Source organism: Mixophyes fleayi, chromosome 6 (genome assembly GCF_038048845.1).
Source record: "Mixophyes fleayi isolate aMixFle1 chromosome 6, aMixFle1.hap1, whole genome shotgun sequence".
In the NCBI taxonomy this organism is placed as follows: Eukaryota; Metazoa; Chordata; class Amphibia; order Anura; family Limnodynastidae; genus Mixophyes; species Mixophyes fleayi.
This window is the reverse complement of record NC_134407.1, coordinates 165619498-165631839: the sequence shown is the minus strand read 5'-3', so window position 1 is coordinate 165631839 and position 12342 is coordinate 165619498. Positions and strand designations below refer to the sequence as shown.

At 39.5% G+C, this 12342-nt stretch overlaps 1 protein-coding gene across 4 annotated transcripts in view; it reads right to left on the bottom strand.

Moving 5' to 3' along the window:
- GRB7 (growth factor receptor bound protein 7) overlaps positions 1-11100 on the bottom strand; it is a 56301-nt gene extending 45201 nt beyond the window's left edge. The window contains exons 1-2 of one of the 4 annotated variants that reach the window (XM_075177086.1): positions 10687-11100; positions 7543-7612 (exon numbers count right to left, since the gene is read on the bottom strand). In XM_075177086.1, the coding sequence (XP_075033187.1) occupies positions 7543-7612; positions 10687-10857 (241 nt within the window). In that variant the 5' untranslated portion in view covers positions 10858-11100. Of the gene's footprint in view, positions 1-1978; positions 2153-2374; positions 2457-7542; positions 7613-10686 lie in introns of those variants that run through there. The other 3 variants (XM_075177087.1, XM_075177088.1, XM_075177090.1) reach the window with 3 other exon arrangements.
- Positions 11101-12342: the final 1242 nt, after the last annotated feature.

Below are 12342 nucleotides of genomic sequence, written 5' to 3'. Positions count from 1 at the left end.
AATACAATACTAATTATCCTCAGATCTTAATCATAATGACATCTATCTGCTTATATGATTTTGTGACCTATGTCTAATGAGTTATTGAAGTAATTGTGGGTAGGCAAGTTTCATATATGTATATATAGTGATCTGGGATCTATTACCCATAATGCTTGGGGCTTTTCAGTTGAGGGGAAATGATCAGACTTTCTCTTCTCAATGTCTCTGTATTCACCTTATTCAATATATTAGCAGTGCTCCTCAAAGTGACTATTGAACTATACGAAAATAGACATAGATGATCATGGATGCTTCCAGTTAGCAAATGCTGAGATTGTAGAATGTATGTTAGCCACTGTGAAATAGCAATTTATCTCTTTGGCAATCATGGCTAATTTATGAAGCGGTTATATTTGTTGGGGTATCTTTCCGTTTAAGTGGCTTTATACTTGTAATTGTACTTATTTTGGTAATCCCTCTGTATATACGATCAACAGATAATAATATATCAGTGAGATGTGCATGGAAGAGCAATTCATGCTAACAATGTCAGATATAAGATCTAATGTTATGCCAATACTTAATAGTAATTGTTACATAAATGTATAGACATTAACCTGTATTAAACATAGTTAACACATGGTTGCTGATTTTGCTGCCACTAGCAGTAACCTAATGTGGCAGGATGCTACTTACAATTATGTAATTGTTACATAGTTTTAGGAGAACAGTCAATATACCCTATTGCCATATATGTAGTTTAGTTGTTAATATGCATCATAACAGAAGATTGTTCTGCAGAGGTCTGGAAGAAAAGTACAAAGTAAAATTGCTTCTCTTCAGTCAGTAGCTGCAATTTCAAGAATGTCAGTTTTGGTCAAGCTATGCACAGATGTAAAATATAGAATGCTTGTGAATGTTGCAAAATTTCCTTTTAAATGCCAGCGCATTCCATACTCTATCAGGGTTCTAATGCTGAAATTGTAATTGATTCCAGGAAACATTGGCTCACAGGATCAGCTTTATCTCCTAAAACAACTGCTATAAAGTCTGTGAGGAATTGACCACGGTAGAAAAACTGATGGGCATTAACCTCAGAAGATTAATAGAATGAGAGCAAAGAGACAGAGTAAGAGATCACCTGGGAGGTATTAAAACTTCAGCACAAAGTGCATCTGTGGCTAAGTAGAGAGTGTCCTCAAGACCACTCGCTCTTGCTTTCTACAGTACTGTACATACTCTACCTAGATACTAAACACTCTTTAAAGACATATAATGGCTCTACCTCATTATTTTACCATGTTTTATATAAACAACAACCTTATAAATTGTACCCACCCCTATCTCTCGACCATTCAGTGATATACTGTGCTCTGCTCCTTATAGAATAGATTACACTGGACCTTTACAGTATATGGATATATTTTACTTATACGCAACAACCTGCAAATGACAGGTGAGATATTCAATAACACCTGCACTTCACTGTATATTATAGACCTCTGAGGACTGTAAATCCAGTAATTAACCTAGCCCTGCCTACATTTCACTATATTCACATACTATACCCCAAACTAGACATCTGGACACATATCTTATTCCGTGAGCCTGTAGTTCATAAGTCAGGCTTTAGCAACCTCTGGCTTTCCAGCTGTTGTAGAAGTTTGGCTGATAGGGGTTGTTTGGATTTGTAGTTCACCAATTGCTAAGAAGCTGCAGTTTGCCTACCTATGATATAGCCCCATAATACCTGTAATATAGTGTAGCTAGCCCACAACATGGATGCAAGCAAGATCTATCTTCTTTTTCATAGAACTTTTAAGAATACAATTGTGTTTACCTGAATCCAAGTCTGTAAGTATACATCTCAGCTTCTGAAACACTTCTGCTGGTAACACACATTTACACTCATACATACACAAATGACAGTCCCACAGCTGCCTGTGCCCCCCGTTCATGGTGGTCTCATTAGTTAATGACAATGACAAGTTCCTACCTGTACCAGTGACCAGTACAGAGATCCAGGGGGGGCTCTTCACTGTGCGGAGAACTGGCAATTCCTGTTTATCCTCCTCTCTTTATCTACCTGTCTTGATTTACATGGGCACTCCTCTCAGGTGACATCACCTGGAAACACTTCTCCCGCCCTCTTGAAATATGAATCAGAGGCATCCTATTAATCAGCCGGGCCCAGTGCATATATATTAACTGTGTGCCTGTCTGTTTTAATATAGGCAGTAGATGCGTTGTCTCAGGCTTGTGTCTAAGTGCACACATGTTGCTATGTACGTTTATACTATCTTTACTGCTCTATGTGCAATAAGCATGTAGAGTCTCTGGTATGTATAATTCACAGCGCACAGAAATTACAGATGTAGATGTGGGTACATACTTTGCACTCCCTCCTTAGAAGCTGTGTGAACTCTTGGACTGACTCCAATGCCCATGCAGAAGCCTCTCCTCCTCTGTCTGTTGCTTGCGAGGGAATTAACAGCTGAGCTGTACGTTTAGTGAGGAGATGGGAGGGCACAGGCTGTATGAGGAACAACACAGACACTTGCACATACCAAACAGTGCTGTCTAGCATATTCACCTACATACTTGTAGATACCAGCCAGGTCAATTGTACTCAATCAAGACATGTCAAGTGCTTTAAAACATACCATAATCCAGGCAGCCACTCAAAGCTTATGGATAATGTTGACATTCAGCATCAATCACTACAGATGGAGCGTACATTCATGGGCAAGGTCCTCTCTTGTTTGTCTCATGTTTGTCTACTGTCCATCCACTTTGTATGTCCCTTGTCAGTTGCCGAATTCGGTGGGACTGCTATGCTGATCGTTTACTCGCGCGCATGTAATTCGTGTCATTGTTCACCAATCGCTCATTCTCTGTTTGTATCGGACATTGCTGTCATGTGCATTGTATTCATGTATGTTTCTGTTCATGCTTACTGTATCCATGTATGTCATATCCATAATGATTGTCCGGCGCAGTGAAATCTGTGGCGCCCTACAAATAAACAATGATGATGAGATGCAGTGAGTTTTACCAAACTACAACGCAACACAGCAAATTACAATGTGGAGAATTGCACTGTGTTGCGCCTTAAATTGGCTTTCGAGCGGTAAGTATATAAGTATGGCACAATTCTGAGCTCCAATATGCCGTTCAAACAGTGCCATTTGCTTTAACTAAACTCACTCCATTTGTCTATTGGTTATTTTTAATATTTACTGCTTATTTAAATTTTAAAATGCCTATAAATTTTAACTTTACAATTGTATTCAAAATACATATATCGGTCACCCATTTTTCAATAAAATAATAAAATACATTATTAGACTGATGCACAGTTACACCCCATCAATCTATATACATCTACTGCCAGATGTCCCGATAAGCCACACAATTTCAATAGTATACAGAGAGATCTGCAAGTTGTGTACAGTTATGTTTTTTGTTGTGTACAGAAAGGAAGGGAGGAGTTGAGGAATGGAAGACACCAGTGAATCATGTCATTTAGTCATCATAATAACCACAGCAAGATTACATATGTATCCTCTCCTCACAGCACAGGTGACAGTAAACAACAGGTCAGAAGTATGGGTCATGGATGACAGGGAACTAAGAAACTAACCCATAGCTTATGTCACAAGACAATATGGTCGTATATGTAGTACTAGTTACACAAATTGGACTAGTGTGTACATTCCATCCATCTGTATTTTGTGTGGTATCCTGCAATATAGCAATAAGAGACAGAAAGCTTAGAGGGCAGGAGTGTACTGTTCTAACAAGGAGACACATCTAATTAGTTGTGTATCTGTTGGGTGTTTTCCAAATGGGCTGCACGCTAAGCCTGAATACAATTGTGGAGGTAATATAAGGATCACACTGATCCCTAGTTTATTATGATGTACATGTACGTTATGTTCTATGGAATGCATAATAGGGCTGGGTAACCAAGAATTTTATGTTCTTCACACCCCGTGACCAGCATGGCTAGCAGTCCAGGATTTAACAAGCCACTGGTGCTGTGTGCACATTTTATAATGCACTCAGCTGTAAGCTGTAATGTGGCCTGTAGGACCCAGTGCTCCTGTAAAAATACAATATGCAGTCACAGGTCACCCACCAAAGCTCTAGACAGAATGTGACTCTATTTACAGGTGGTGACATGTGATAGACAAAAACTGATGCACATGGAACTAGTCTATGTAAGTGTTGTAAGCCAGAGGGACCAATGCAGTTCCAATATGATTTATAAAATTAAAGCAGCTGTCTGATTGTTGCTATGGATTACAGCAGTTTTGTTTGCATATTTAACTATGTTTTTAACTAGTTCTTGCAGTAGGGCACTAGTTTTCATAAATGTTCCCCACGGTCAGACTAGACCTTTTTTAGTCATTTTTATACCTACTGTATAAATCTTTGCTTTTACATAACTGATAATTGTTTGTAATTATTTATTGAAGAGATGGTATATGTGTTTCATTTTGTGTAATCTTTTTGTACTCAGCGTAGAACCAGTTTTATGTACTAGCAAGCACCTCTATATATATATATAGAATTGTTTTAGAGCACATTGATTCCATTTCAAGGACACAGGTCCAATATTAGCCATTGAGTGGCTGTGCTGGGAAATGACAAATTTTCACACCGATATTAAATCAATAGCAAACCCGAGACCCCGGTGAAAATTTACTGTGGGATATTTCTGAAAATAGGTGCAAATGCAAATTAAAAATCTGCCGTGTCCCAAAGCAAACAATCAGGTGACTTTTCTAGTGCAATTATTACATGTTTTCTTCCTCTTTGCAACCAGTGTTCATAAAAAATTCCCCATTATCTCTGCTTAATGACAGTCAGGAAGCAATTGTGTGGGTATCATGGTGTTTGCAAAGGTGTCTTGTGTGAAACTGGTGCTTATTTATTTAAATTGTGTAACCATGGCACCAATTAGATGTTTGCTTTGAATTTCTAAACTGCACTAGAAAAATTACAGCTAGAATCTAACTGGCTGCAATGGGTTACACATACAAATTCACATTGCACCATACTGTTACATAATAACTGACTGTGTTTATTGCATTCCATGGGGTTACAAAGATTTGGGACATGGATCATACAGAAAGTATGAAGCAATGTGATTTGGAGTTTATCATTATCCAATAGGGTGATGTTGACTGCAAATCTGACTCAGATCCCAAGTAGGATTATTCTGGCTTTGTAGCCTTCTATGTGCCCCTTTTCTAAAACGTAAATAGAAACTCACAAATTAGTATTGGCTTTAACTAATTGGGCTTTATGTTGTAGAGGTGTCCCAATCTTCTTTTTGGCTTGCGATGTTTGTCGTATTCTATCTTACTGTAGGGATCTAAGACAGGTACCTGCAGGAACGCGGACTTCCCTGGTTACTATATTTAGCTATAATGTTTCTTTTCAGTCAGGAATATATTCACGTCTCCTAGTAAGTGGCTTGATTTTGCAAAGGAGGAAGCCAGTGATGATGAAAGATTTGAACCTTCAGGGTCAGATTCCGAGCGATGTGTGTCTGGACCAGGCCATGGAGACACATCAACGCAATGTACAGGCTGAAATCTCCACTTATTTTTCCTCACTCCTAACAGTGGTGCGCAAAACAATGAACGGAGATTCCTTACCGTAATATTCCCCTAAGAATTAGGAGAACTGAGGGGTTGGTCTTGAGTTCTAAATTTTATTTAAAATAATTTAATATCTTAGGCGTTCTGTTTGGTCTCTTGTCATTGAGTGGTTCCAAATTTTCCAGCCTTGTGGCAGTAGGCCGTTGTCATCATATATCTGGGACTGCTAGGAGCCAAGCAAGGGGCAGCTCCAGATGCTGCAAATTCCCAAGATAGAGTATATAATATGAGTATACAAGAGGGCCAGAGTCATTAAGGAAAGTAAAGCAAACAAAAGGGCTAACTTTGCACCTTGGCAAAACCATGTTGCATTGGAGGGTGAGGTAAATTTAAAACATGATTGCAGAGTTATAGTTGGGGTAGGGCATGTCCTAGATCAATTTTAAATTTCAGTGTAAAAATAAAGAATCAGTTATTTGTGTGTTACATGAAAACAGCCAGTATTTAACTTATGTGCAAAATAAAAACTAGTTTACACCCCTTGCATTGTAACATGGTTGATCCAGGAGAAAATATACTCATTGTTTTGCCTTGTTTGTTAATGAATCAGGTCCAGTAAGTAAAAGGTGTCTGTAAATCCTCATACTTTAACATTTTTTCATCAAGTCTGACTATTGATTCAAGGCTCCTAAATAAAAAAATATTTTGATATCCTCATAAGTATTTAAAAACTTACTAAAATGGCCTGCACCCATTTATTCAAAGACTCCACAACTCCTATTCTTCCAGCAGTCTACCTCATGATAAAAAAACAACTCCCTAAAAAACCCATCCTGATAAGGCCTGTGTCATTGTCACTCACCATCCTCCTATTTCACCTCAGGATATCTGATACTGCTCCTGAGGGGCACAACTTGCATATACCTTACAAAATGTAAAACCGTAAAAAAAAGGGAAAGGTATAATTTGTTCTAACTATGTAGTCTTGTCATCACAGACATATACTTGTAACTTGTCATAATTTCACTTACAAATTATCATAAAACATTTAGTTTCCTATACACAACTACCAACACCAGTGTACGTTGTAATATATAAGGTAAATGGCGCTATATCAATTTTAGGAGCCCAATTGTCCATACAAATTTCGACATACGTCTCAAAAGAGGAACACTGGAACGTTAGGATCCAAAAGAATTACTCAAGGTCATGTATGAAAGTGCAAAAAATGTGCACCTGCAATACCTTTCTGTTTGCACAAGTGGACCTTATTAATCAGTGCACATCCCCTTAGAGCACATCCACATGCTGGCTGATGGGAATGTCCCTGCTAAATCAGGCTGCAACTACTTTTCAGGGTTGTTCAAGTGTTGCCTACTAGCCTACTAGCATATTAAGGTTTTTGGTTGTTCTCCTAAAGTATTGCTCATTGTTGCCATACTTATGTTTTACATTTATCATGATTCAATATTTAAATAACACTGGTATTTGTGCATAAGTAAATGTGCATTCCCATATAAACACAACAAGACACCCCATGGTGAGTATAGGATGACTCCTGATTCATGGCAGTGAACGCCTCCATAAATGCGCTCTCTTCACCCCATGAACTTTATTTAATAACTCTTCCCGTAATACAAAATAGATTTTCTTTGCAGGTGGTTCAGCTTTACGTGCATTCATCCAGCCTGCATTTAGCTAGTAACACCCTCATCTGCCTAGCTCTTACCTTCAGAAGGTTCAAGCACCTCTGCAGACACTGCTATGCATGCGCTTTCAAGTAAGAAACTGGCGCATTTGCGCAAAAATATAATGTGGCAAAATAACAAATGTTCTGCTGGGATGTATTTTTGCACATTTGAAACTGAGCCTTCCTGTCCATATAAAACAATGCGGCTTTATGCCTATATATCCTGAAAGGTCACATTGACAGTAAGGAGGTACTCACCATCTCCCAAGCTATCTTCATTCACGTCACAGTCCCTGGGCTCACAGCTCACCTGTGCTCCGCCATTCTCCTGCAAATGACAGCTGTACATTCTCATTATTGCTCCAGGTGTATATTTATTTCCCCTATTATTGATAAATGTACATTAGAGTCTCCAGTCATGGATTAGATAAATACTCTCAGGAGTGTTTCTTACTCTTGGATGTTCAATAATGTCTTAAATGCTGCTATATATGTTATCTGTAGAACTCTCCTATAGTATTATGAGCATCTTTCAGAATCAGAAAAGGAAGGGGGCACTGATAAGATAAATGGACAGATATGGTAGACAGCAGCTAAATGTTTTAAGATTTCCATAATAATCCCATAATGAATCCAGTTCACGTTTCATGTCTCCACCTCACCACCTCACACTGTCTCTTCTCATTTCACCTGTGTCATCACACCGGTAGCTGCACAGACATTATAGTCAGCAATAGCTGTTTTATTATTAGTGGCTGATATTGCTTCTGTCTTACAATAGCCACACATACTGGCGAATCCAGTTGGAGGGTGATCAGGGCAATCACCCCACCCTGGCAAGAGCTTGCTGTCTGCAGCTGTACTGTGCAGGTCCATTCAGCAGAGACAGGGAGGCAGAGAGTCCTGCCCGGCTGCTCTGAATATGTTTTAAATACAATCAGAGCGGCTGTGCTGCATATTCTCCCTGCCCATTTCTACCGAGGGGACCTGCAGTGTGCAGCCACAGGCATGATTAGCTGTCACAAAGTGGTCGGGAACTAAATCGACCACCGTGAAACAGAATTCTAGATCCGCCGCTGGCCACACACACTTTTCCCAACACCAGCTATACCTGTTATTGTATTACCTTACATATCATTTGTTCCCCACACTCTTAGATTGTAACCTCATCTTGCTCCTCAGGGCCATGTCATTGCATGTCCTTTGTTTGTGTCACGATCCCCTCAATGTACAGTGCTGAGTAATATATCAGCACTTTATAAATAATAGATAATATAATCTCTATAGTACACCCAACCTGTGCTGTGGCCTAACCTGAGGCAACAACTGAAATTGCAGTTTCCCATCCTTTACACATACTAAAAAAACTTTTCTATTAGGGTTGTGTACATTTTAAAAGATAAACGGTTTAATTTGAATTGTTATCAGCTGTAGAATCTGCCAATTTATTATTTTTCTGCCCCTTTAAAACCTTAGTGTTTGACAAAGCAGGTTTGCCTAAAACTTTGCTTGACGTAGTCTCTATACCCAAATGCTCTTCAATTGCCTGTGTGTTCTTGGAGAGCAGTTAGGCAATTTGGAATAAACACCCATGGATAAGAACAGAGGGCCGTTTGTCATATCTTGTGGTTATACAAACACACAAGCACAGGTGGTTTAGCCTGTAAAATGTCCCATCCAACTGTAGTTTAATCAGGAGACTGTTATGCCAAATAGTTTACCTTGGCCCAAACTCTTAAGCAGGTTATATCTATACACATTGCTCTATAACATATAGGTAACAGGTTGGCACAATGGCACTCTATAATCCAAAAAGGTTCATCAAAACTACACACTTTAAACCTGCAATACTAGCTAAAGTGGTGAACATTTGTGATCACCACTTTAAAATGACTGCACAACGTGGCTTCAATAGGAAGACGTAATGTCTCATTGGTCCTTCCGCTCACACCCCTTCCAAAATGTCACAGAGCCCCAGTTTTCAGCCTGAGCTGTGTTATTAACCGCGGAATCCAAGGCAAAACAGCTGCCCCCAACCATTACAGCTCTGCCCCCTCCCAAGGTGATAGTACAGCTTTAAATTATATGAGAGCAGAATTTAGTCACATGTACATAACATGTTGAAGCTAGGTAAAGTGCAAGCAATGGGTTGATACTGCCAATATGATACCTGCCAACTCTCTCTTTTATAAACCCACATACTCCTTTCCTTCCAGATTCTCTGATCTGTGTAGCTAAACTATAGTACTCTTTGCTTTCAAAATGTATAAGAACATCATCTGTGTATGTTATGTGTTTTCGTGTTTGTTGTTCCAGTAATCACAGGGAAAAGTGTTTATTTTTTTTAGAACAAATCTTAAGTCGCTTTTCATCCATTTGGAATGTTGAGAGTATCATTTGTTCTGAAGATTAAGCTGCGCACGTGTAAGCAAACACAGCAGGCACAGCAGAGCGGGGAATAGCTCATAAAATCAGTTATTGTTCTTTTCATCGCTTGCTCTATATGCATCTTGCTTTTTAATATGTGGTCTCAGTTACTTTAATGTGATTAATTGAGGAATGGTGGCTCCCCTTTGAAACACTCACAAGCTATTTGACTTGGAATCCAGAATACTGCTTTGTCTACGATGTAATTCTATTGCATAGACAATTATTGTTTATAGTATCATCACTGAAAAAATAATAATTTTTTCACCGACAACAGTAAAAGGCAGTGCCACAAACAATACATATTGGAGCTGCAGTAGTTATGGAAAGAAGTATCTTAGTACTTATATAACAGTTTTGGTCAGCAACTCACATAATACATTTATGTTTTTCCATATACTTTTCATTTGAAATCTTTGGCTTATAGACACTGGATGAATTTGAAGCTACGATGCCCTATCCGTAATTGTTATTTGTTGGATCTCATAGTGATCTCATTCCTCAGCACTATAGATCTCCAAGCACAATTTTCTACCCCATTTCATACACTGACAAATCTATGCTTAAATAAAGGCTTTAACCTGGACACCATTTTTACCATAATTTGATGAAATGTAATATACAGAGCATTTGATAGGGACTGGCTTGTATGCCAGAGGTAAGGAAGAGTGCAGGGAGACTAGTTACAGGCTGGCTTTCCAATACACCATGCTGATAATCATTACCGAAACAATTGCCTTGCCTTCATTAGTAGAGGGGTAACTAGTGGCTGTATCTTAAAGAACATTACACTGAGTTGTTGCAGTCAGCTTAGATTGCTAGCTTTGTGTCTAATTGCATTTGCTACACATCATGTTTACACAGTGACAACATGACTGCTGTGTGATATATTAGAGAAGTGGGGTGTTTACTGAAGCATAACAAGCAAGCTCCCCTTCCCCATGGTCATATCCGAGCTGTGTATGTATTTCTTACCTTATTCTCAATGAGCAACTCACAAACTTTCTTTCTGTTTGGGGCTCTTTTTTTGCCTTTCCTTCCCTGAAAACAACACAACAACTGTTCCAGGACATTCCTCCAACAAAACCTTCTGTTCCTCTGCCACCCAGCTGGGTGAGAAGTCCTCCTCTCCTTGCCCAAAATCATGGGGTACTCTGCAGCACTCTGACTCTGCCAGGCAAATAAATTAAAAAAAGATTAAGCTTTTGTATGTTCGCTTTTCATGCCTTTGTCAACTCGTGACTACAGGAGCAATAAGTTGCTGTGTCAGTAGTCCTAGACGTTCCAGACACTGTATCCAAGCATCACCAAGACATAGAGGTGCCCCAGGTGCTGTACCCAGAAAACGAACAGCTTCCTACCCCCCTCTGTCCTGCCTGCATATGCATAGAACTTTGCAGTGACAAGGAGTCTCAGTTGTTGACACAAATCACACACATAGTGATAGCAGACAGAGTCCAGGGCTGTCCAAAATATTCTGCTATCCACATGGAGACCTAGTTGTCCTTCACAGTATTTTGTCCCCCAGTTCAAGTGTAGAAATCAGATTAGATTGCAAGCTCCTGGGAATACGACTTGCTCCTCCTTAGTTTTCTTATCATTAACCCTCTCACTGCTTGAGAGTCCTCGAAAACATTCTATTAAGTTAGCTGTGAACTTGTGGTTATAGTACAAAGTGCTGTGTAAGAGCTAATCTTGCCAGTACTTCAGACTATTATCTTCAGCTAATGCAAACATGTGTATTATCTAACAGTATTATTAAAGAGAGAGCTTGCTCACAAAAAGGATATTTTCATGAAAATGCCAACATTATTGTGATGATACCATAGGAAAGGACAACGCTGAGGCCCAATGCCAGCTGGGTTCCTCTAAGTTGCGCCTGAGAGGTAACTTGCTATAACCGGGTAACTTATTAAGGACTCATAATAAGAATCTCACACTTGATAAGAAATAAAGATGTGCAATTGGGGTATATTTTAATCTCCAGGAGGTTCACAGCAAGTAAAACAACAATCCCATTTAGTAGTGCGTCTTTAATCTTGTCGGAAGCCCCTGCCAGAAGGCGGCTATCAGCGCCTCAGTGTTCCACTGAAGTTCAGAGGCAAGTATCTGAAATTGAATGACATACTGAGCTACAGTCCGAGATCCTTGGCGTAGTCGGAGAATACTGGAAGCTGCGGAGATAAGACGACCAGGTTCGTCAAAAATACTTTGAAACGTAGAAATAAACATGGTACTATCTTCCAATAAGGGGTCATTTCTTTCCCACAGAGGGGAGGCCCATGCGAGAGCCTGTCCGGAAAACAAAGAGATGAGGTAGGCCACTTTGGAACGATGAGTAGGGAAGTTATGAGGTTGAAGTTCAAAATGAACGGAGCATTGGTTAGGAAAACCCCTACAGGTTTTGGGGTCTCTATCATATTTAGAAGGAGTAGGCAGGTGTAGCGTGGAAGCGATAGACACATGGGATGGCACTGGGGAAGAAGATGGAGGTACTGGAGGATCAACGGTTGCTGCTACATTTTGCACAGGGGTTCCTTGGGAGGCTAAAGCCTCACAATATTGCAACAACTGTTGTTGGCGAACATCTTGTTGTTCGATACAGGTGACCAGATACTGCAGCATCTCTAT